The following is a 27,240-nucleotide window of genomic DNA, read 5'->3' as shown; positions in this document are numbered from 1 at the left end:
TGTTGTACAAGTGATTAAACTTGTGATATAAAAAGATGATGAAAATGTGAGTCACACGCACACCTTCTCACTGAATCTCTTTAAAGCACCTCTAATCTCTCTAGTGATAAAGTGGGATTTAAAGAATTTAATACTCACCTCTTCTGGCTGTTTTCCTTTTATGTTTTTAGTCAAGAAATAATATTCTGAGGTTTATGTTTCATTTCTGTATGATAATTATTTTTTTCCCCCAAGCTTCTGTTATATGGATCTATATGGATATTTTATCTATATGGTGACATGAGACAAGGATGTGGTCTTGGATTTTGGTCATAAAGTATCTGTGATGATTTTCCTGGTTTAATAGGTTGTTGTATTGGTAATTATCATATGTGTTAAACTTGTGAAAGGTACCTAATATTATAAATACATGGAATCAACATGTCTGTGGAATATGTAGAATCACCTTTTGGGGGGAGGGCTGTAAATAAATCTCTATCAGAATTGTATGTTTACGTTTGAAATAAAATGCATAAGATACCATTTTAAGCATTTTTCTAAAAAAGAGTTCCTGGAAATTATTCACACCCAAACTCAAAAAATATGTTATTTGTTGCAGATAGGGCTGTAAATGAGTTGAATTAATGTTGATAAATTGTTTTGACTGTTTTTGTATCTTCGGAAACATAAATATTTTCATATTTCTTTTTGTCTCTATATCAAAGATTGGGAACATCACTTTTTTATCACTTTTTAAACATTTTATGAAGCGTATAGCTAACTGATAAATGAAGCAAATAAAGCGATGTAAATTGATAAGAAAAGAATGTGACGACAGATCTACAGCGTCAGTTCTTCTGTATCTTCTGTACGTTCCAGGTCAGCACTTCAGCCTCCGTCAGCTGGGGATCTGCGAGCCTCCGTCACGTCGAGGCCTGGCCTTCTGCTCTGAGATGGGCCTGCCCCACCGCGGCTTCTCAGTTGGTACGACCCAGGACCTGGACTCCGACAGTCAGGCCGTGATGTCCCCGGAGCGCGCCATGCGGCTGTGGGGCCGCGGCGGCTTGGGTAAATCGTCCGGGAGGAGTTCGTGCCTGTCCAGCCGCTCCAACTCGGTGCTGACGCTCACCGACACCGAGCACGAGAACAAGTCGGACAGCGACAATGGTAGGACGTCTTCTTTTTTCAATAACACTGAGATTTTTAATCTGTAGTTCCCGATCGTGAGTTTCTGAAGTTTGGTAATGGTAGACGAAAGAAGCGTCTGGAAGACGGAGGAAGCCGTTTTTTGTGCGTGAATGCTTACATGTTTGAAGGTCACAGCTGTAGCACGCCTTGTTTACACTGTATACACATGTTTATGTTATAAATCATTCATTCACAGGATCATTTTCTCCAACAGGTGTAAATTGTATTCTTATAAGGGAGTTGTTCAACACACACACACACACACACACACACACACACACACACACGGTGAGTTCATTACGAGTTGCTGTAATTAACGCTGAGATAAAGTGCCGAGTCATCATTTGCCCAGTATTAAGTTTGATAATGTGTTTTTATTAAATGACATTATGCTTTGGAGGATACGCGTCCCATCTCTGAAAGTGAGTCGTCGTCAAGTTTTCAAGGACTAATTGACTCTTTAAAACGCAGCTGTGTGTTCGCACCCGCGTGTGCGTGTGTGTGTGTGTGCGTGTGTGTGCGTGTGTGTGTGTGTGTGCATGCATGCCACTCATGTTCTTATTAGCTTGTGTTGGAGATGCAGTCGAGGGCAAACGCTAACACACGAGGCTTTGGACCATGTTTTAATACACTTGTGCAGTACGTTGTGTGTACATCATTCGCAGAGATCAGTCTCGACACACACTTGGTTCGTGGAAGATTTTTTTCCAGTCACCAAATAAATTTGCAGCCTGTAGTTGTGAGTGAAATGCTCATGCGGACAAACAAAAGAGTCTATGACGCAAGCTTTAGTGGAGCTAACGTTAAGCAAAGCTAAACGCAACCAGATAATTCATTGAATAGCCACCAGGGGGTGACATACAGGTTTTTTTCTGCAGACTCTAAAATTCTACTATGAGCTCAACTTTTTCAAGACTTTCACACAAATTTCCAGACTTTCCAGAAGGAAAAAGAACATAGTTTTGAATGGAAGTCTATGGTAAAGATTAGCTTCTACTTCTCATAGATTTATAACGTCAGTAAACATTTTCCCGTAGCAGTTAATGGTCGCCACCTGTTGTTTGCTGTATGTGTTTGGATCATTTTTTTACAACCACTGTTATTATTTTATTTAATACCCACCTACATGTGGGCGGCGCTGCCTCAATGGGTCAGTAGGTGAAGACACTTTTCCCCCCACGGCTGAGCAGCAGCGTGTGAATGGGTGTGATACTGTAGATATGTGATATGAATGCATGAGTGAGTGGGTGTGAATGGCAAAATTGCAGCTTTGAGTGGTCATCCAAAATTGAAAAGCGCTGCATAAACACGGACCATTCACCTCATTGTACTGTTAATAACAGATAATATTCTGAGACCTCTTCTGTGGCTTTGTCTCCTGAGACTGAACCTGGTTCACATTGGACTATGTGAGTGTGTGTGTGCGAGTGTGTATACAGTTGAAAACAAACTTCTATGATTCCATCACCATCCTTATTCCAAGAGTAAGTGGATACAGTAGATAACAGTTAGGGGGAGCACAATGGGAGAAGCTGAAAACACAGAGACATTGTTCTGAAGAAAAGCAGTGAGAGTTGAGGATAAAAAGCGCAACAGTGACCAGGAGAAACCTCCGCATTGTTTGTTCTCTTGAGAAGAAACATGAGATCAGAGACGTCTGGCTTTCTCCCCAGTGGACACACACACACACACAGTAGCAAAAGTGGACTCTTTTGTGGCACCCAGATCCACGGGTCCCCAGCTGCTGCTGCTGCTGCTGCTGCTCACCTGGTTACTTGATATTTGCTGACCTCAAGCACAGGGACAGGGGGAAAGAAAGGGAAGATACATTTACTCGTTGAGTGTTCATTTCACAAACGTCCTCAGGCGTCACCTCGACGGCCTCGATCCATCCATCCCATTTATGTATCATTTCATTCTTAAAGCAGAACTCTGGAGGATTTTTACTCTAATTTATCAGCTTCAGAGTCATTGTGACGGTTAAATGTCTTGTGGCGTAGAGATTGGTGGCTCTCTCCACTGCCCCCTACTGTCTGATAGGGGAAAACCAGCCTTTGCGAGACCAGGGCCGCCGACCGTGGGAGTCCTCAGAATCAGGAGGTCTCGCAAAGTCTCTGGTCTTCTTGCGAGAAACACGAAATTGCTTCACGGGCACTACACTCGCCAGATCGTGTTATTTTAAACGTTCATCGGGGCAGAGCCGGCAAAAAAAGAAGCAAAGAACCATTATGTGCACATAAAACAGGGGAAAAAAAAGGGTAAAGTTTTCTTAGAAAGAAATAAACTAACACACTCAGCGAAAGAACAGCAAATCCACTAGTTAACAGGAAACAACAAAAGCCAATAATACAATACAGTTAATCACACTGATGTTTTTTTTAAATCAAGCTCTTGATTTGTTATTGTATCTTCTCCAGGTGTAACACGCTGCCCAACTCCTTCAAACCCAAAATTAAATGTTCACTGTTTTTCTAAATCTGCTGGAGGGCGCTCGTTCAATTAGCGCCCTCTATGTGCTGCGTACTGGACCACGTCCATGTGGCCACTTCCATCCGGTGAGTAATTCCACCTGATTAGATGTTTGTCAGACCCCTGATGAGGATTGAGAGTCTGTTTGTTTGCCTTTCTGCTTGAGAAACAAATGTATTTTTTAAACTGCACCAGAAGATGCAGTTCCTTCTTTTTTTCTTTATTTTTCCACACACAAATGCAGTATCAACATCTTCTGGAACATGGCCTACTGAGCAGCTACTCTCAGAAAATAAAGGCTTGTGGAACGGTTTATCAAAAAGTTCCATTTTTGGTAGTCTTCCCTTGGAGTACCAAAGTTAATGGTATGGACGTTACAAGAGAAGAATAAGCTACATAGAAGTATTGGAAAGAACTCCACTGATAGAGGATGAGAGTGCCAAGGTGGATGCAAGTGCAGAAGGAGATAGGGGTAGGTAGGGGTAGGGTAAGTGCTAGGACAGAAGATACTCTTGGAAGACCTGGGTTTTCAAAAGCAGAAGATAGACAGGGACGCCTCCCTGTTCTGGTAGCACTTGGTAGGTCGTGGAACGACACATGAAAAGCGTTCGGATTGTCTTGTGCGGCGTGTGATGACAATCCTTGATTAGTTCCCTCAAAGGTACAAGTTTGTTCTCTGGACATTGGGTTCTTCTTTGGGCCCTTGTGATTTGCGCCAAGTACATGTAACCCCGTGTGTCCATTACATTAAATTACATTACATGTCATTTAGCAAACGCTTTTATCCAAAGCGACTTACAATAAGTGCATTTCAACATTTGGGTACAAAGATGTGGAGGCTCTCTGCTGTCTGGATGTCGATGGGGAGCTTGTTCTACCATTTGGGAGCCATCCATCATCCACTACTTTATCCTCCACATGAGGGTCACAGAGGGTGGCAGTGGTGCCAATCCCAGCCGACGTAGGGTCACACCCTGGACAGGTTGCCAGTCCATCACAGGGACAAATCTAGAGACAAGTAACCATTCACTCTCACATTCACACTCGGTCAATTTAGAGTGTACAATTTGCCTAATCCACAAATCTGAAGGTGGCTCAGTGGTCTTTCAACTGGAAGTTTGTGAGTTTGATTCCTGGCTTTGCTGGTCTACATGCCGATGTTTCCTTGGACAAGACACCGAACCCCACGTTTCTCCTGAAGGCTACGCTGTATGAAATAGTGTGTGAACGGGTGAATGGCAGAAATGTAGTGGAAAGCAGCTTTGAGTGGCCCTTGTTCCGACTGGGTCGCGGATACATTGTCGCTCATCAACTTTCCTCACTTTAATTTTCTTCTACAAGTCCACTTTCTTTTGAAAGTCCCACAAAAGCCTTGGACGGACGGATGGACAGAACAACATTCATGTCCCTCAGCTGTGTCCAAGCTCTGCTGTGCTGTGTGTGTGTGTGTGTGTGTGACGAGGGAAGTGAAGAAGAGATAAACTGTTAAGAGCCAGAAAGTCACGATGTCACGTACATGACAAAACAAATCAAAAGAAGAAGGAAAGAAGTGATGAGAAGGAGGGATGGACACAGACAGACAGAAAGAAAGAGTGTGATAACGAGATTTCTTCACTGTATGTCAACAAAACACTTAATCCATTTGGCATCAGTTAAGCTGCTTAATACTATAACCTTACACACACACACAGGTCTGTGTAGCTATGCTTCTGAGGACACCACATTGATTTCCATTCACTTGGACTGACCTTAACCATAACCAATTAATGCCCTAACCTTAACCTTAACCTAACCTTAAAGGCTCAGTGGATTCATGAGTATTATGTGTTGCCACCTTGTCTACCCATAGAGGACCACATAGTTCTGCCTCATTGGGGACCAGGTTTTGGTCTCCATGAGGACAACTGGTCCTGACAAGGTCAGTGTTTATGCCAGACAACGTCCTTAAGATCTAAAAACATGTTGTCATTGTCTTTTAATGGGAAGATGGATTTTTTATCAATAATAATCATAATAATAACAATGCTTTGGTTGGAAACATTTGAATCTAAAAATAGTTCACAATCCCCAATTAAATGTCCAATTATTAAATCAGATTAATCCAAATGATCTTTTTATTTTCAGATGCCATTAACTAATTATTCAAGACAATGCCAGATTCCCGACATCCAATTTTCAAAATGAAGGGCGCTATGATTTCATCGTTTTCACAACGTTGCGCACAGGCAAAAAAAAACAAGAAAGTCTTTTTGAGACTTTTATCAAGATGCGCTGCACAAAACCTTCACGGCCTCTCTTGACCTCGTTCCTCTTGCGTGTACTGGCCCTTTAAATCCTTGCAGGGAGAGAGAGAGAGAGCGAGAGACCCGAAGTTGCGATTTATAGGAGGGGGGGGGAAATGTGAAAATGGCGTCCACGGCCACCTGTCAGCTGCAGACCTTCCAGAGTGTGGGATGTGTCAGCTGAAAGGTGACGCAGTCACCAACAGGAAGGCAGACAGATGGAGACAGACAGTGATGGATGGATCTGTTCATATCCTCGTTTCTCACACACACACACACACACACACACAGGGAAATTCACCTCGGCCCAACTCCACTCAGGGAACACTTATTTAAAGGGAAAGTGATCTGTGGTGACACAGTGAATCAATTTCAAACAGAAAAAAACACTGATTGTTCATTACATTATTATTATTATTACTGTTATTATTATTATCTTTATAATATGTGAATGACAGTTACTTTGTATTTCGTACTTTATATTTTTCCCCTTAACCAAAAACACTTGCCTCACCTCACTCATGTTTCAGAGAATAAGGGTTAGTTCCTTAACCTAAAGTTGTCATTCAACGTTTGTTTCACCTCACTCCTGTTTTATATATATATCTATATATCTATATATATATATATATATATATAGATATATATATACATATATGTGTATATATATATATATATATATATATATACATATGTGTATAAATATATATATATATATATATATATGTATATATATATACATATACACATATATATATATATATACATATGTGTGTGTGTAAAATTGATGGAGGACCAGAGTAGATAAGTAGAATCAGAGTCCAGACAGACAGGTCTTGATAAATTCCGACCAATTCCCAACTCTATTTATCAGCAAAGTGTATTTTGTAGCACATGCTAAACAAATGTTGCTCTGTCCAGCACTGAAACCTCATGAATAAATATCCCTGTGAAAACTGCAGAGACTGCACATTGAATGTAAAATAAGTCAGGCATAATTTGTGTCACTGCGAGCATGTGTGTGTGTGTGTGTGTAGTTGTAGCCGCTCTGTTTTGAGCCTCTTCTTTTTTCCCTCCTCTCGCCTCAGCATCTCAGTGTTTAAATTTGAAGTGTGTGTGTGTGTGGGGGGGAGAAAGTGGCGTCTGGACATTAAGAGACAGGATATTAGAGAGATTCTCTCATTTCAAAGTTCCGTTATTATAAAGCCATTAAATGACACAAATTGGCAGAATCATTAGAAGTTGTCTGGGCTCTTAAAAGGGATGAACAATGGCCACTGCTGATGTGCTCAGTGCAGCCGCACAAATGGCCGTGTTTGAACTACTGTACGCAAGTGGTAATGACATATTCCACTTTATGGTTCATTTTATTAAAATGGTCGGTCAAACTCCATGAAGCTGAAGTCGGCTGCGGATCTCAAACGACTCCTCCGTCATTCAGTGAAGATAATGCTCATACCTCGACTGTGAAATGACATTTTTAACGGTCTGTCTGCAACAGCAGCTCAGTGGCAGCAAGGTTGTGGGTTTGATTCCTGGCTCTGCTACTCTACGTGCTGATTGGGCAAGATGTGTGGTCGGAAATGAGCTGCACGTAGATGTTTCTGCACAGAAAGTGTTTAAAATGACACAATTTTAGACATTAAAACATGCGGCGAAAGATCTAATTTGCCATCAAATGTACTCAGCATGTGCAGATTAAAAACTCACCCTAGAAACTCATGTGAAACAAAGAAAAAAAAGTGTTTCTTCTGTTTCAAAACCAAGTTCACATCACGTAACTGTGATTCCTAAGAGGGTTATAGTACTGTGATGTATTTCAATCATACAGTAAACTGTATTTCACAATTTGACATAGCTTTCTGCTTTGGAAAGTCAACTCTCAGAAGTAGGATGGAAGTAGTTAGCCACCAGGGGGCGACTCCGACGGTTGCAAAAAGATCTCCCCTTGAATGGAAGTCTATGGGAAAATTTGCTTCTAATTCTCAGTTGATTCATGACGTTGGCAAACATTTAATTGAAGGATTTAATGATGACAGTTTTGGAGGAACATAGATGATAAATGACGGCACATGTGCATGGACATCAGTGTGATTGACAGCTGGCATCGTCCAATCGGAGCCAGGTCGCAGAAAATCTCCAAAACGCTTTAAAGCGGGAGTTTGTTTTTGAAACAAAAAGACTAAGGACTTACAGTAAGTGAGGCTAAAAGCTAAGCTAAAAGATGAGTCCGCAGAATTGTTTCGCTGCATTCCATTTACATCAGAACTCGGAATTAGGAGTGACATCACCACTGCGTTTCCTGTTCCGTTAGCTATTCTCACCAGATTGTATAGTTTTTTTCCCCGAGTTCCGGCTACAAATGGAACGCACCATTTTCCATTCTCCCTCGTGTGCGGCGCAAGGCTGCATTTGGTTCGGTCAGGTCTTCTGTGGTCGTCTCATGAGATGCTCCATGGTTTGCGGTTCACCGCGCACAAATGAATAAGATGTTATTGTACTCCATTTCTTCAGGGTTTTCCAGGCAGTCCAGGGTTTGTCGTGGCCAGAGGCGAGGCATCCGTTTGGGGTGATTCCTCTCTCCAGTCATTCGACTGTCTGGCTGCCGAGACTGTTGGCCCTGGCATTGACTGGGCTGGACTCCAGTACGTCTCTGGTGTCCAAGAAGCTGCTCCTGGAACTAAGTCGTTTATGGGCGACAGAGAGACAGATAGACAGACAGAGTGCTCATGGCTGTCATTGGCTTGTTTTGTCCGCTCAGCTTTTGTGGTAATTGGTCTCCGGATGTAAGCGGGGGCAATGCGGTGAGAGTAGCATAAAAGACCGGGTACAGGAGTTGTTTTAATCCACCCAGTCACTGTCCTGCAGGTCTCGTTGAGGATACGGGTGAGATCTGCTCCATACTGGACAGGCGACAACTTTTCAGTTGTTGTTTTTGTTGTTACATCCTTCCATATTAACAGCAAAGCATCTCGTGTCTTGTTTTTCTGACGATGCCATGATGGCATTCAAAGTGGATCTAAGGCTGCGCTGTGCTCACAGTGCCCCCGCTGGACCATTGCAGTAATTACCTCAGACAGTCTGATGCTTTTCCGGGCTGTACATTTTGACGGGTACCAGGTTTTTATGGTCAGTTATTAAAAATGCGTGTGTTATTCTATGTAAGATGTTCGTGATTGTTTTTGGTTTTTTTACGTCAATTAAACAAATTTGATTAGCGTAAGTCCCCCCGTCCCCCATCCCCGTCCCCGTCCCCCCACACACACACACACTCACTTTATTTACACAAATAACGTGAGACAACAGATGATCCAGGGACCGGAATTTTGCGTCAGTAACAAGATCCGAATAATTGCTTCGCTCTGCTATGAACGCACTTTAACTCCTATTATACTACATTACTGTATAATATAGTGTTATGCCTTTTAGTATCACACCATAATCCTGTTCTCTCACCGGAGCACTGTGTGTGTGTGTGTGTGCATCCTTACGAATAATATGTGCTGTTTAGAATAGTAAGTAGGCCTTAAAATATTTATATTGTGGGATTATTAAACTATACATCAGCGAGCCCTAACACAGTGTCCATACGCGCACAACTTATTTACTCTTGCGTTTATAAAACAACTACATATATTAGTTATCCAACACACACACACACACACCTTAAAATTCACATATGCACACATACGTGTTCAGGAAGACAGATCACTGCAATAACTACAGTGCATATGATTATATATTCACGGGGCTGCGTTTAAAGACCGGGGTGATGTGTGGATATTGTGATGCGGTGACGCTCCCGCTGTGTTTCTGTATCGTTTCCTCTCCTCGCCGCACACTTTGTCTCTGATTTACTAACTGCAGATGCTCTCAAGGTTCATTCTTCACGCTCCTCAACAACGGCCCCAGCTGATATTGTTGCTTGTGCATAAACATAATTTCCCTTGTGCCAGAGGAAAGGTCACGCATTTATACACATTTTATTTATTCATTTTTTATTTCTTTTTTTTTTTTTTTTTTGCACCAGTTGAGATGTTGTAGGATTCACGCCTCTCACTCACTCACTTGCACACACACACACACACACTCGCATTCTCCCTGCACACACTGGTGCCAGTCATATTCAATAACAATCTAGTGCAGAACAGAGAAATCAATGAATAACAGACTAACTGACTAGAGTGTTTAAGTTTGGCGCCACTAATGAAGACACTTCATTCAATCAAGTGCCTTTACATTAAATCATTAAGTGTTGCTCTTTCCCTCCGCCCCTCCTCTCTCTCTCTGTCTCTCTCTCTCTCTCTGTCCTGCCCTCCTTTTTCCACCCCTTTTATTTTTAAAAACTAAAATTGCATTCCTGTGAAATGCAGTTACAATAAATACGTGGTTGTTTTCTCTGAAAAAGTCCAGCGTCGTTAACTTATACAATGGTGATAATGCACAGCAATGATTACAATTCTATGAATTTGTTCAGTAAAATGAAGGAAAAATATACAGTGATGATGATAATAATAATTATTATTATTATAATGATGCTGGTTTATTTATTTATACAGCCCCTTTTCATACATAAAATGCAAAGTGCTCCTTAATACAAAATTTAAAACTTGTTCAACATAAAAACCATATAAAGTGCATAAATAGATAAGTGTAGGGAAAGTGCCCCTGTCTTTCAGGTTTTAATAGAAGCACACAGGAAGAAGAAAAAATAACATCTAATAGAAGGATGTAAAAGGCAAAGAAAAAGATGCAAAATCATCCAAGATTTAAAAAAAAAAAAAAAAAGATATCAACTGCAGCTGTCCTCTTCAGTGATTTTAGAAGCTACTTTGTAAAACTGTGTTTTTTGGGACCTCTTTGAGTTCAGTGTCCGTGGACTCATGTGACCGGTGTATTTTTACTTCTCTGGTTCATATTTAAAATGCTACTTTTAATACTTTCTGTATAAATTATGTGTTTTCACCTTTTTTTCAACCATGAAACAATGTGTCAACACGTGCACCTACAGGGGACAAAGAAAACTTTAGAAGAGCCATTCCCAATGTTAATTATTAATGAGTATTTTAAGTATTTCTTAAAAATCTATCGAACATATCTCACAGCAATTTAGAAAATGTATTACAAAACTAAAGTCCTTTCAATACCCACCTGCAGTACTGTTACCTGCCCACTAGGGGGTCGTGGCCCACACTTTGAGAATCACTGCTTTAAGCTTCACTGTTTTTGGGTGATAACATGTGCATGTGAAGATTTTCCCTTCTGTTACAGGAACATATCTAGAGTATTTATTGCATTTGTTTCTTATGGTGGACATTTTTGTCCAGAAGACCATAAGTGTGACAAATTGGATTTATATATATATTTATATATATATATTTATATATATATATATACATACATATATATACATATATGTATATATATATATATATATATATACACATATATTTATGTTTTTCCCTGTGTCATTTAGTCTAGTCTTTAGTGAAACTAATGTAATATTTTTAATTCACATGCTGCAGCAGATGTCATTGTGTAAAATAAATAAACATTAAAAGTTAGAGTTCTAGAGGGCGCTAGCATAGTAGTTTCAGCTTCTACATACTGCTTCATTCATATGTCATATCGGGGGATCTCGGTGGATACTGATATCGTGCCGATCATATCGTGCATCCCTGAGATAAACGTCGATTGCTCGATCGATTCAACAACTTTATATTCATAAATGTTCATCCTATGAACTCGAGCAACAGGTCTTCCATTCCCGCCTCCCTCTGCTCTTCCTCCTCTCTTCACTTGTGTTTCTCAGAACCCATTTAGCCCCGAATCCATTAACCAGAAGTGCAGAGGGAGAAGGAGCGAGCGAGCGGGGTGAGGTATAGATAGAACAGGAATGGAGAGCGAGAGAAAGAGAGAGTGTTCAGCCTAATAAATTCTACTACAACGTTTCTCGGCTTGACTTAGTCCCGGGATGACGGAGCTTTTTACTCGCGCTGACAGGCGAAGCTTTCACCGCGGCTCTGTGGAAACCTCACTCACAAACACAGTTTAGCCATTTGGCCTTTACCAATCTACTGCACTTTATCCGTTAGGTGCAGGGGACGACGCTGAAATCCAAAATGTTTAGACTCTGAATAATGCCAGAGTTGGACAGTGGCGTCAAAAACATCACATGTATTGTAATAAATAGCAAATAATTTGCTGAGCAAAACCAGTTAGTTGTAGTTTTAAATTTCTTTATGGGCTGAAAATGACACTAATCTTTCAACATGACTAAATCTCAATGTTTGTGTGCAACACAATGATTATGAAACATCAAACGTTAATTATATTGCTTAAAAATAATCCTGCAATAATATTGTTTTGTTACTATATTGTGTGGCATTTCAGGAAACTCTTTGACACACTTGGAAATTAAGAAAATTCAACCTAAGACTCAATTTATTTTTGGTTGTTTTCATGTCGAAAATCAAAAAAATATTATATATAAGAATATACCAGAAAAACACAAATAAAGGGAAAATGGAAATCAGTGGAAAATCCCGTACTCCACTTAAAGCACTCACTGGTTTCACATACAACAAACAGAAGGTTTGTCAACTTAAAGTCTGTTTCTTAATTTTAGAAAATACTGCAAATGAATAGTAAGGAATTTTTATTTCAATCCTAAATCCTTTAATCCTGAGATTGAAGTTAGAAATCTAAGGTAAACAATCTGAATTCTGATAAGAAAAAACGTCAGAAAGTTTTTCTCAGAATTCTGACTTTAATCACGGAATTCAGAATTGTTCTTTCAGTATTATAAACTCTGATCACATAATTCAGATTTTATTTCTTAGAATTTGATAGATGTGTGATAGTATTTTTGTAATTATACGATTGAATCATTGATCAAAGGCATCTTTAAATGGAAACACTGGTGAAAAGAACATTTCTGCTCCTGTGAACAAGCTCTGCAGCTGTGTGAATTATCATAAATGAAATTATATTTTCTCCTAAGTGTGTGTGTGTGGTTTTGCATGCACGTGTGTGTGTGCGTGTGTGTGTGTGTGTGCGAGAGCAAGGGTGTTGGGGGAAAAATTCAAGGTGAGAACCGGGATCAGTTTTCAAGCAGATCAGGTTCATATTGGGTTTCATATCTGTCACATTGTAACAGGAGAATTGATGAAGTGTCAGAATCACACACACACACACACTACTCATACACATTTGTTCCTTTCAAGCGTTATTTCCTCTTATCCCCTTTTTATAGACAACACTGTAAACTACCTGTTTTTGTTACATTGTTATTCCATCTCCTCGTCTCTCTATCACACACACACATGCACGCACACACATTCATTAGTATGTTGAGCCGTGTAATAGCTGGATCAATAGCGATGCTGGTCTTACAGGATCATTTGCACTCTGAAGCAAATGCTCTGACAGCCACTACATCATTAGGACATTACCAGTCGCCTTCTCTCCCTCTCTCTCCCTCTCTCTCTCTCTCTCCTCCCTCCGTCTCTGCCCTCGTGTGAAAAGAAAACGCCCCCACGTTAATGTTTTATTGTGAGGCGACTTTTAGTAGCTGTAGTAATTAAAATTATGAGCAGATCAAAGCATGGGGAGTGACTCGATGTGGATTAGAGAGAGCGCAGCTCGCTCGCTCGCTCTGTCTGTGTGCCGGGGAGATTGTCTCTAAATAATGAGACGGCGTTGACGACAAGCAGGACAGGGACATAAGACAACAACACTGCTCTGTGTCTCAGCCTAAACCCTTAAAGCTGCGGTGCGTAACTTTTCGTTGTCAAATGTCACGTAAAACTACCAGACCCTGACTGACGGAGCGTTTGTGTGAAATGAAATGAAAAAAATCTTAAAATGTTGCTGATGTTGGACAATCAGAATTGTGTGAACTCATTTAACCCTCGTATGTGTATTTAGATTGTGTAGAATTGTTGAATTGTCATTCCTAAGATAACTTTCACTTTCCATGTCTGGCAGTTATTCAGCCGTTTACTGAGAAGCTGACGTCCCAAACTTGTGACGCGCCGGTGAACAGCAGAATTAACGACTCAAAATTCAATGAATTTAGTGAAGGATGATTGTGAAATGGGTCAGATTACACCGAACACAAAAAGAACAGTTTAAAACAATGAAAATACATTATACATTATACATACATTTTGGTTTGAATTCAGAGTTTGAGTTTGAGGAAAAATTAATACCTTAATCCTGCAATTTAAATCAGAATTCTAAGAGAAAGGGTCTTAATCCTGAGATTTAAGTCAAAATTCTAAGAGAAATTTTTTCATCCTGAGATTAAAATCAGAATTCTAAGAAATAAAATCTGAATTATGTGATCAATTTCAGAATTCTGAGGGAACAATTCTGAGTTCTGAGAAAAAGTTCCTAATCCTGGGATTAAAGACAGAAGTCTAAGGAAAAAAAATTGGAATTCTGATAAAAAGCTTCTTAATCCTGAAATTAAAGTAAGAATTTTTTGTTGTTAATCCTGAGATTATAGGGCCAAATTCTGAAAAAAACTCACATTGAAACACACACACTCTGTTACTCTTACAGGTCTTAATTAAAAAAAAAACAACCTTATTTTCTGTCACTTTATAAAAATCTATAGAAATGTATGTGTGTGTGTGTGTGTGTGTTTCTGTACGCGTGTTGTGATACTTGAAGGATTTGCTGCTGCGCAGAAGATTTTTAGTTTTTTGAATTTGCATCTGAGAAGAATTGAAGAATCTCCCGTGTAAACAAAAATAAAAGCCGCGGTGGTGTCATCGTGGCTCCCTCTGTTTCTCGCTCACACGCAGACATGCTAGCCTGCCCGAAAGTGTCTCGAAAGCTAGTGATAGCGTGGCTGACCTCAGCATATGGACGATTTCGCTGAGAAACTTCACGCACACACAGCCTTGTTTTCACCTTATTTTCTTCTCTCTTAGTTGCATACAAACTCGCACTCTCCCTCGCCGCCTTGCCTGTCCTTGGCAGTGATTTCTGGTGTCATATGGCTTCCACCAAATGTGATTATGACACTAACAAAGGCTGTTTAGCTCAGTGTGTGTGTGTGTGTGTGTGTGTGCAAGCCTGTTGAGTGGGTAGGCCAGCCTGTCTGTCTCTCAATCCAGCCAACACTCAGACCCCTCCCCCCCCTCGTCCTCCTCGTCCATAGACGTACAGAACATCGTTGTGTTGAGAAAACGAAATATATTTTCCAAGTCTTTCAGTCAGAAATCAAACGCGGCCAAAAATGTGGAAATATGTTCCAAAGACTGAAGATATCAGACGAGATTTAAATTTTAATTCTGTCAACGCCATTTTTTGGTATAAAGTTGTTTTTGTTGTACATTTACCTCTACACAAGGGTAGATTATGGATCTAGATCACGTCAAATCTGGGTAGATTATGGATCCAGATCTAGACAAACAGAAGAGGAAACAACATTAAAAAAAATAATAATAATTCTGAGATTTTAGAATACCTATTTTAACTACATAATTCTTTTTTTTATATTAAATTAAAAGTTAAATTCACAGAATTCTGTGTTTGAGAAAAATCAAAAATCAAAATTCTGAGATTTTTTTTTTGAAATTCTGAGTTTTAAATCAGAATTCTGAGAAAAAAGGTTCTTAATCCTGAGATTAAAGTCAGAAATATGAGGAAAAACTTTCTTAATCCTGAGATTAATCCTCCATCAGAATTCTGAGAAAAAAATGTCTTAATCCTGAGATTAAAATCAGAATTCTGAGGAAAAAAAAACTTTCTAAATCCTTAGATTGAAGTCAGAAACATGAGGAAAAACTTTTTTTAATCCTGAGATTAAATCTCAATCAGAATTCAATCAGAAATAGAAGTCAAAGTCTGAATGCTGTGATTGAAGTCAGACGGACGAGCTGAGAAACTTTTTAATCCGGTCTTTTAACTACCACGTGATTTCCCTCCTTATCTTATCACACGTTACAACTTGATTGAATACATTTCACTGATAGAATTAATTTTTTTAACTTCTTTTAAGTTGATGTTTGCTTTTAATCTTTGCACTCGATTGCTCATTTTAATGTAAAGCACTTTGTAATTTTCTTTTTTTTGGTATTGGCAGCGAAAGATTCTGTACAAATAAACTTTACTTACACACACACACACACACACACACACACTAATTTAACTGTCCCTTCTTATATTAAACTCCACTGATCTCCTCTGCTCCTCCGGTGCCAGGAACAGCTAAGCTGCAGCATTAACATATGCAAACAGCCAAAAACCAGCAGAATTCTGTCTCACCGTCCCTCAGCAGAGACGCTGTGTCCTCATTTTATTTTATATTTTCCCCCAAAAAAATTTTTTTGTATTCCAGCTCTCAAATAATAAAATATTAAAAATGCAGCAACAGTTTGAATTTAAATGACATAAATATTTATCAGCGGTTAGGTGTTTTAATTCCTCTTTTAATTCCACATAATTCCGTTACGTAATTTATTTCACAGTTTTTGATATTAACAGATTTTGTTTTTTATACATCGCTCTATATCAAAACAAACACTTTTACTTTGAAATTTGGTGAAACATCATCATGAAAATCTATTTTTTTTTTTTTTTGCATTTCCATAAGAAATAGTAACGTAATAGCCAGCCCCAAAAGTTCCATTCTTTGGCACCCTTGATTAAAAAAATTATAGAAATGGTACGGTCAGTCTAGCTCCACCCACAACAGTCAGCTGACTGGGACGGGGAAAAACCAAGGGGGTGTAGGTTTGTTTATGGACGGTGGGGACATGTCCCCATCAATATTAGAGACAGAGCGATGTGTGTACGTGTGCACGTACGCTGTGAGTGAGCGAGTTTTACGAGCGTCATTGAACGCATCACAGCCGAAGCAGAAATCTATCTGCTGTTGATATCTTGTGCTTTTTTTCCCCCTCTTAGTCGTACTTTCTGTCTCTGGTTCTGTGATTGTATGTTCTGTGTATCTGGTGTAGTTCTGTAGCGGCGCTACAGCACCACATACAGGCCTGGAATATAATATATGTATATGTGTGTGGATACGACGGTGTTTTTGATGACGACATTTCCTGCAACGATGAAACGTTTTTAAAGAAAAACACTTGTTTACGTTTTGGATAGCGCCTTCACACACCTGCCTGTGTACGAGAATAGATCTGTGTGTGTGTGTGTGTGTGTGTGTGAGGGGGGGAGACAGGTGAGTGTTCTGTGCAGCAGGAGGTGAGGAGGTGTTTTTTTTTTTGAACGGCACCGCTCGCTGTGAGCCAAACACACTGACACGTCGAGAACATCGGGGGCATCTGTGTGGCCCCTCTGCCTCCTCCACCTCCATCAGCCTGATGAGACGACGGAGGCTTTTAACTAATCACATCATCTCACAGGAGAGAACAAAGGAGTGAGAGAGAGGGAGAGGGAGAGAGAGAGAGAGAGAAATAAACTGTTAGTGTGAGGGGAAGGTGAAACGTTTCTTATGAATGACTCATCCACTTTTTATGACTTCAGCTCTTTCTTTCTTTTCCTTCTTTCTTTCCTTCCTTCCTTCTCTCTCTCTCTCTCTGTCTCCCTCTCTTGGTCCCTTCTCTCCATCAAACACCACCTCACTCTCTCAGGTCTTATCTCCCTCATATTACTCACCCAAGGTATTTGTAATCCTCTTACACTTGTTCAACCGTCCTCTACATCGCAACTTAATATGGGCTGTGCCCCCGCGCGTGCACGTGTGTGTGTGTGTGTGTGTCTGGTATTCCTCATGTTGTGGGGACCTAAATCTGTTCACACAGTCACATTATGGGACCTTGTCTTCCACACGGGGACAAAGAAAATCAAGTCCTAATGACATAATTTACTACATTTTAAGGTAAAGGCATGATTTAAACTTAGGCTGAGGTCAGGGTTAGGTAAAGGTTAAGGTTAAGGTTAAGGTTAAGGTTAAGGTAAGAGTAAGTCTTACAGGACGGGAAATGAATGTAAGTCAATGCGACGTCCTCTGAAGTCATAGAAACCAGTGTGTGTGTGTTTGTGTACCTGGTATTCCTCATGTTGTGGGGACCTAAACCTGTTTACGCAGTAAACTCTGACCTGGTCAGGACCAGTCGTCCTCATGGAGACCCAAAACCTGGTTCTAATGAAGCAGAACCTCATCTCTGAGGAACTGGTTAAAGAGTAGAACTAAATGAACTAAGTGAATTATGTGGTTATGGTTAAGGGTCAGTCATTAACTGGTTAGGGTTAAGAAGAGCAGCTGCAAAAACGTCCTTCAGTGTGTGTGTGTGTGTGTGTGTGTGTTATTGCTGCATCCATCACCTGCTGTTATTCATCTCACTCAATCTCTTACCTCTTTACCACTGTTTAAACACACATAAGAGGTCAAAGGTCATGTAGTCGCTGCCGTAATAATAATAAAATGTTGTTGTTGTTTTTGTTTGTTTTTTTAATAATGTGATTTTGAGAGTGAATGAAAGTGGGACAGAAAATTAAAGACGGAACAACGTGATTATTTGGATGATTTCTTGTTACTTTGGATCAGTCAGAGACGACAGGAGACAGTCTGTCTGTCCATCTGTCCATTCAGCTCTTTGTTTGTCTATCTGTTTGTTTGTTTGTTTGTCTCTTTACGTGTGTGTGTGTGTGTGTCTCCTGAACATTTTTTTCAACTTTTATTTGTGACTGACTCACTTCTTCTCCAGTGAATCCGTGGTTGTTTTATTAAATATCTAATCTGTCATCTAAGAATCTAATCTATAGGACTAGAAACAAAAGAAGATTAAGAAAAAGAAGATGTTTGTAATTTTAGTTGCATGTTTAATCTGTGGCATCGCAGCATATTATTTATTTATTATTTTAGCTTATTTATGTGTAAGTTTATTTGCACCAACTGCGTCAATTATGAATTTAAAATGCTACTTTAAAAAACGTACTGGAGACACTGTTTTAGACACACACACACACACACACACACTTACACTTACACACAGTCATACATTATTTTAAAGATCAAAAGATCTTTGTGTGGCCGTGAAATTGCCACATTTTTATCACGTGACTGTGAAAATACAGTAATCTGTTTGTGTGTGTGTGTGTGTGTGTGTGTGTGTGTGTTTAAACCACAGGTGGGTAAAACAGCAGGTCGCCATCATTTATCCTAAATGGTTTAGTCCACCCCCGTATGATGTTTGTAATCACTGTTATTTAGAATGGGCTGCACAGAGGTTGACGGGGGTAACACACACACACACACACACACACACACACACACACACACACACACAGCTACAGGGTGCGCTGGTCAAGATGATTACTGTTATTTTGTAGTCTGACCAGGAGGCCGAAGTGTCCACACACACACACACACACACACACACACAGGTTTGTGCAGCTGTTCTTCTTAGGACCCTTCTATTTTTTTGGACAGCCTTAACAAAGCCGGGTCCCGAACCGTTTACCTTAACCAGTTAACCTCTAACCTCAAGCTAACCATTTCATTTTATTAGCTTTATCTGCATGGATTGGAACGGATGATTCAATTCTTAGTCATTAACTTCAACCGGTTCCTCAGAAATTAGTTTCTGCCCCACAAGAACCAGGTTTTGGTCCTGACAAGTTCAGGGTTTAGGACGGAAAATGTCCTCAAGAGACAGCAAATACAAGAACACACACACACACACACACACACACACACACACACAGTTTTACATTATCTCGCCTTCAACTCAAATCCTTCTCATCTGCTGCTTTACACCTGGATTTCTTTGATTTCTTTAAGCTTCACGTTTAGTTTCCTCTTGGGTTTTCTTTTCCTCTTCCTGTTTCTCCTTCTTCTCCCTCATACACTTCTCTTCCATCCCTCTTTTTAATAGTCTGTGCTTGTGAGATTCCTAAGTATGTTTCTCAAACATAGTGAATTGAAGAGGGACACATATCACCCACACACTCTCTCTCTCTCACACACACACACACACACACACACACCTCCCCCGCTCGTACACTCTGAAGGCGTATATTGTGTGGGTCAGTGGGGGGGCACCAGCAAATACACTGGTGCTAGAAAAGCCTCACTGCTGGAGGGATGGTGATGGAGAAAAAAGAGAAAGTCCCCAGTGAGTCCAAATCTCTCTCTCTCTCTCTCTCTCTCTCTCTCTAATAAACTCCCTCTGCAGAATATCATTCTCTTAAATAGTTTTACAGAAAAATGCGTTTTTATCCGTAAAATTTATTTGTAAGGAGGGCAGCAAACATTTGAAAGTGTATACGATTCAAATGTGTTCACATTTTTCGTTTGTTTTGTTTTGTTTTTTTGTGTTTTGTGCATTGATAAGAAACACATGGTGCGTTCCATTTGTAGGCAGAACTCTGAGTGTCTAACACCACAGGGTCTCTGATTGAACTCGGATTTCCAAGTTGGTAACTCGGATCAACCTCACCGACCCCAGGCTCCAGGTCGTACATGACGAACCAATGTTCTACAGTCAGTGTCTGCAAGTGTTTAGCGACATGGTATAGAATTTAGTGTTCAGCTGTGCTCACAGGGATGCAGCAGGGCTCCACTTTTGGCCCCTTAAATTTAAATGCCCTCTTCAAAACAACTGCTTTCATGCACATTTAGTCAAGTCTGAGCAACTAAGACCATAGCACATCCGACTCCGCCTCCGTAGGTGGCACTGTATCTCTGAACAGTGAGATGGACGGTGCTGTGGTTCTGTGTCTTTGGCTGTACGTGTTCATCGCGATACAAATTAGACGTAGCATGACTCTTGTGGTTGTCTTGTTGTCTCCTCCTACTTCCGGGTCAAAGACCAGGGAGAAAACTTTGACTCCAGTCCGACTGAGCGTACACATGCAGGAGTAATCGGACTATGAATCACATTATACAGGTATGTTAGTCCCACTAAGACTAGCTCGATTTATGTCGGACTAACGTGTTTACATGATGTTAAGAAAACAGAATTATTGTCTTAGTCTGACTCCAGTCCGACTAAGTGCATACATGCTGGAGTAATAAGACTATGACTCACATTATCCAGGTATGTTAGTCTGACTAAGACGAGCATGATTTTTGTCGAACTAACGTGTTTACATGATGTTAAGAAAACCAAATTATTGTCTTAGTCTGACTAAACTCAGACTTTTAACATGCATGAAAACACTCTGAGTGACTTTCGTACTTGTTTTAGTCCTGACAGATTCAACACGGCCTAAAATGAAGAGGGCATTTAAATTTAAGGGGTCAAAAATGGAGCCCTGCTGCATCCCTCTGAGCACAACACTATATTCTATCATGTGTCCCTAAACACTTGACTTCTGCATGTTGTACATTTGAAATCTGTGTCAAGCAATTATGCATGATTATAAATCTAGTATTATCAATCTGCACTGGGTTTAGTTTGGTCTTGAGTTCAGTATAGTTCTGTGTATTTGTATCTAGTTTCCAGCTCCAACACACAAAGAGAGTTATAAAACACAGGAAAACAGTTGACTAATCACTAAAAATCAATATTATCACTTCTTGAGAGAAAGTATGAAAATCTGTGCAGGATTAATAATAATAAAATATTTAGTTTCTGTGTTTTTATTAACAAGGCAATAATCTGAATTTATTACAAAGAGTGGTTTGAAGCCAAATAAATAAAACCGCAATGTTTCATAAAAGACACTTTAGAACAGTGAAGAAAAACCACAAAACAAACAATTGACAGATTAGAGTGTACTCCTGGAGCATGTGCAAACCTGTAAGCTGTATGAAAATCCTTTTTTTCCCACTGGAAATTACCATGACTCATGTTTTTGTGAGTCACCTGCAGTCACCGGGGGGGAATGACGTCGGAGCGCCATGAAGGAAAAAAAAACATCAAACATTTACACAGCGTCAGTCAGAAACTCCCGCAGAACCTTTTGTGTTTTTAGTTAAAAAAAAGAAGAAAATATCACAGAAAACTGTGCCTCACCGTGTGCCATTAGCTCATTCACTGGCTGCAGTCCCACTCAGTGTGAGATCACTCATTGGCTAATGTGACACTCAGTTATTGGCAGACACCCATTCACTGCATGGCCTCCACTGAGCGGGAGCAGAGCGGCCAGTAGAAGAAGTAGACCCTGCACAGACCAGACCAGAATATACCAGACCATAACAGAACACAACTTGTGGCCAGTGAAAGCAAACATCAAAGTATGAACATTAAAGAGAAACGTACACACAATTCAACTTTCTTGCCAATTTAATGCGGAAAAGATTGAAGACTCCATGAAACGTTCACTGGATCTCAAGCAGTGCACGACTGTGAAGTTAGTTTCAAGTCGGACATTGTACACTTATGGTGCCTTTCCACCATACAGTTTTGCAAATTACGGCATGGCTCATGTCTGGTTTTTTTTTAGCACCTGGTCTGACGAGGATCCAAGCGAGCTGAGCCGGTACTAAAGTAGTAGTGACATCGACAGACTGCCACTGTGTCGAGTGTCGTCACTGGAAGAGTCATGAGCGCAATGTCCGACACAAGCATCAAAGGCAACAATGTCCAACTGTAGATCAGTTAAAAAGACTTAAAAATCTACTTATAGTTCCAAATTGGACTTATAGTTCCAAAATCTACTTTAAGTTCCAAAATCTACTTATAGTTCCAAATTGGATTTATAGTTCCAAAATCTACTTTAAGTTCCAAAATCTACTTATAGTTCCAAAATCTACTTATAGTTCCAAATTGGACTTATAGTTCCAAAATCTACTTTAAGTTCCAAAATCTACTTATAGTCCAAAATCTACTTTTCCAAATCCCACTGACTGGTCAAAGAGTGTCGTCACTGAATGGTCATGAGCACGACGTCTGACACAAGAATCAAAGCAAACAATATTCAACTGTAGATCAGTTAAAAAGACTTAAAAATCTACTTATAGTTCCTAATTGGCTTTATACTGTAGTTCCAAAATCTACTTAAAGTTCCAAATTGGAGTTAAAGTTCCAAATTCTACATATAGTTCCAAATTCTATTTACAGTTCCAAAATCTACTTATTATAATTCCAAATTCTGCTTATAATTCCAAAATCTACTTATTATTCCAATTCCCACTGATTGGTCAGAGAGTGTCGTCACTGAAGAGTCACTAGTTTGTTTGTTTATGTCGCGTGGAAAACCACGTCACGGCAGTATCACGCAGCCGTGAAATGATGACATGACTGACACCTAACTGAGTCTTTAATTTTATTGTAAAAGCGACTTAAGAAACATTAAGAGCAGATTATGTGCATTTTTTTCCTCCGACAGCTCATTTAATTCACAGATATAAAATGACCTTGTGCCCACAAATAACAACAAAAAAACTAATTTACTCCTGACACACAAGTGCACACACAGCCAAAATGTTTTATTAATCTATACATCATTATCATCATCACATACACACTCACAAGCTAATGATATAAGCATCACGTCGCATTGAGGTTGATGGAGTATTGATTTTGGCACAGAGGCCATTGGCAAGGTCATGTCGGGACAAAATACTGTATATATTATACTTAATGCTTAAAACCGCAGCTTTAATTGCATATTTCCCTGATATACAACAGCGACCATGTGCAGCATGTGCAGCACGAACAAAAGGTCAAACCATAATGGATTTTTAAAAGCAGATAAAATAATGATAGTTTGAAGCTGACGCACGATTAATCACCCGATTCTTCTTCTTCTCCTTCTTCTTCGTCACCTGAAAAGTAACAAACAGGAGAGTTAGTGTCACAGAAATAACTGACTCATATGATTGTATTGATAAAATAAGCATATTTTCATTTCTTATCCAGTGTCGACACAGTGAAATTTGCAATTTAACACCAGTTCAGGTTAAATCCATTGTTAAATAGTATTAAATTTCACTTGTTTAGTTGTAAAAATAACCCTAAAAGTGTCAAATACACACGGGAATAGTTTTGACAAGTTAAATTTAACATTTTTAAATGAACACTATTTTATTGTTAACTGACAGCAGCAAAGGTGATGAACTGTACGTGGGTCCTTGAATGCATTAATAACGTTAACTGTGTTTGCAGTGAGTTTTCATGAGAATTTCCCTTTCTGACTCTGAAATGTGAAACAAGACTTTTCCTTTGCTAAATGTTGGAGATTAACGTTAATGTTTTCAGGGATTTTTTAAGTGTTTTTAACTGACCTACAGTTGGACATTGTTAGCTTTGATTCTTGTGTTAGACGTTGCGCTCATGACTCTTCAGTGATGTCACTCTCTGACCAATAAGTGGGATTTGGAACTTTAAATAGATTTTGGAACTTTAAGTAGATTTTGGAATTTTAAGTAGGATTTTGGAACTTTAAGTAGGATTTTGGAATTTTAAGTAGATTTTCAGGTATGATCACTGATGGAGTCGAGCTGAGTTGTAGTTGTTTTATAATGGAGAAGTGCCATTAGTTGTGATGGTTAGGGTTAAGGTAAGGGGTTGGGGAATGCATTATAAATATGTGTCCTCACAAAGATATAAAAACAAGTGTGTGTGTGTGTGTGTGTGTACGTGTGTGTACATGTGTGTGTGTGTTAAACCAAACCTAGTTCTTAAATGTCCCTGAACGCCAGCAGCTGAACATGACCATAAAACTGATATGTGCAGAACGGATGATATTTTTATACATAAATGAACAACACATCTTCTCCATGTACATAGAAAATGTGTTATTTGTTATAAAAGTGTTAAATAATGTTGATGTAATCCATCATTCATTTTACGTCCGCGACTGCAGCGAAGAAATTGGCTAAAACACGATAAACTGTAGACTTTTTAATCTTTTCTTCTTTTTTTTTTTTACAGTGTGGCGTCAGTCACAAAATCACATGATTCTCCAGTTTCACGACATAAATGTCTCCTCATGTTTCCCGGTGCATTGTTCTGTTCATACTCTGTAAATCCTCCACTGTTTTATGGCTTAAATCTGTCTAAATCTTTTTTACACAACTGTACGGACAAAGATTAGATCACGGAAACATGAAGAATCATAAAGATTTAAAGACATTTACACACACACACACACACACACACACAGCCGATAATGCCGAATATCACATAATTGTAATTATTTGTTACTCTATGTGAGAGTTAGCTGTAGATTTAAACTTTTTTATGATCATAAAATGACAAAAACAATACAATTTTCACATTTTTTTAACGTAAAAATTCAAAGTAGTTTTGTGTTAAATATTAATGTATTTGCGCAATTAACTTTTGTCATTGTTGTTCTTATTGTTTTTAGTAACATTATACTTCATACGAACAAAACATGAAACACATTTACTGTGGGGGTTAAAAAATGCAATAAGTTGAAAAAAAAATCAGTTGTTTTAGTTTGATTTATGTATTATACATTTTATATTTATAAATTACATTTTAAAAAATATCTATTCTCAGTTTTAATTAAAAAAATGTAAGATTTTGATCATATAACATTTAAAAATATATATTCAGGTTATTTTGCCCTAAAAAATAAGATATAAAGTTATATGTATGTATATAAAGTTTACATAACATTGCATTATTTAAATAGTTGAGAAGGTTTTTATTAGTATTATTATTTTATGGTTTGTTTTTAATTATCGTATCATGCCCTCATCCATTCATACATTCATTCATACACACACAGCAAACATGATTGTTTTTAAATTATTGTTTAACATTTAAATAAAGACGAGTTTTACATAAATATACGTGAACTCGTGTAAACAACGCCTTTATTAAGGATTATGAACAAGTATGGAAACATTAAAATCACATCACAGATGGTTCACACTGAAGTGTGTGTGTGTTCGTCCATGTAAAACACACTCATGGCCACTCAGTCACTCCCCTCTTCTTTCTTCTTTCACTACCTTTGGTTTATACACACACACACACACACTAATAGAGAGAGGGTAAGAGAGAGAGAGAGATGATGTGTGAGTGGTTGAGAGAGAGAGAGAGAGAAAGAAAGAGAGATCGAGGTGTATTTGCTGTGCTATGAATACATATGTGGTCTGGAAATCGAGGAGATCAGAGCAAAAGAATGCAGAGAGAGAGAGAGAGAGAGAGAGGGAGAGCCCTGCTCCTCACTCCTCCTCTCCTCTTTTTTTGAACACACACACACACTCACTCAGCCCCTCCTTCCAAGTCTCCCAGCTCCCCCCTCCTTTCTCACTATTCTCTCCATCTCTGTGCATCAGCCAATCCCCTTCCTCCCTGTGTCCTCCTGACTCCGCCCCCCTCCTCGGTCAAGCAGCGGCGGAGGAGAGAGAGAGAGAGAGAGAGAGAGTGTGAGGCAGAGTGAGGCAGTCAGTCAGAGGGAGCAGAGACACAGGAGCAACAACACTGTGCGTGCGCGTGCGTGCTGTGTATATACTTGTATGTGTGTATGTGTGCGTGCGTGCGAGTACTTTCTCAAAGTGACAGAAGAGCAGAAGAAGGACTAGTGTGAAGACAACCAGTGTGTGTGTGTGTGCACGCGCGACACTGCGGAGGCTGCAGAGGAAGAAAAGAAGAAGAAGTAAAACAAGGAGAAAGAAGGAGAAAGAGAGAAGACGCGTGTTTGTGGAGAGGGAGGTGTGATGTTCTTTCCCCCGCTGTCACTGTGTCCCTGCTTCCTGCGCGGACACCGCCGTGGAAACCCCTTTTTTTGGGAGCATTAACCCTTTAAATCGGCCGAAAACTGGAGTACTCACACACACAAGGTAGAGGAGCCGCAGCCATCACTTCTCATCCGCGCGCTCGCGCGTGTGTTTTTGGTTGTTTGTTTGTTTGTTTGTTTGTTTGTTTGAATGTGTGACCTCATTAGAACCCCCTTTACCTGCTGGAAACGACGCTGACTTTAGTTCCGGTTCGCCGGTCCTCGTGGGGACCAGCGACTGGTCAACGTGTTTGTCGGGACCTCAGAAATGCTGGTCCTGTTTTTTCATTGTACTTACTGGTTACCTGAGGTTATGGGTTAACGCACTAGCTGGTTATGGTCAAGGGCAGTGATGCATCTTTGATTATAGTTGTGCAAAAAAAATGAATGGAAGTCAATGCAGAGTCCTGACAAGGATAGCTGCACCAACCGTTGTGTGTGTGTGCTGTGTGAATTTTCTTCTGTGTGTAGTCAGTTTGATTCAGTTGTTTATCATGCATATGTATATATATATGCTCTGTACACACAGACATATTATTTATATATATATATGTATATATATATATATATATATATATGTATATTGATAATTGAGAAAGTGTGAAGAGGAAAAAAGGAGAAAGCGAGAAGATGAGTGATGTAGATTTTGTTGTTTCTTTAAATTTCCCATGTCTTCTTCCTCTTGTTTCTCGAATCA

At 39.5% G+C, this 27,240-nt stretch overlaps 1 protein-coding gene across 6 annotated transcripts in view; it reads left to right on the top strand.

The window, feature by feature from the left end:
* The window catches only part of LOC131467035 (teneurin-3), a 566,025-nt gene that overhangs the window by 381,364 nt on the left and 157,421 nt on the right, over positions 1-27,240 (top strand). For 5 of the 6 annotated variants that reach the window (XM_058640717.1, XM_058640715.1, XM_058640716.1 and 2 more), the window contains one exon: positions 859-1,146. In XM_058640717.1, coding sequence (XP_058496700.1) covers positions 859-1,146 — 288 coding nt within the window. Of the gene's footprint in view, positions 1-858; positions 1,147-26,221; positions 26,608-27,240 lie in introns of those variants that run through there. The other variant, XM_058640719.1, reaches the window with a different exon arrangement.

This window comes from Solea solea, chromosome 10, assembly GCF_958295425.1.
Source record: "Solea solea chromosome 10, fSolSol10.1, whole genome shotgun sequence".
Classification (NCBI taxonomy): domain Eukaryota; kingdom Metazoa; phylum Chordata; class Actinopteri; order Pleuronectiformes; family Soleidae; genus Solea; species Solea solea.
The sequence above is the reverse complement of the archived record's forward strand: the minus strand, read 5'-3'. Positions and strand labels throughout refer to the sequence as shown.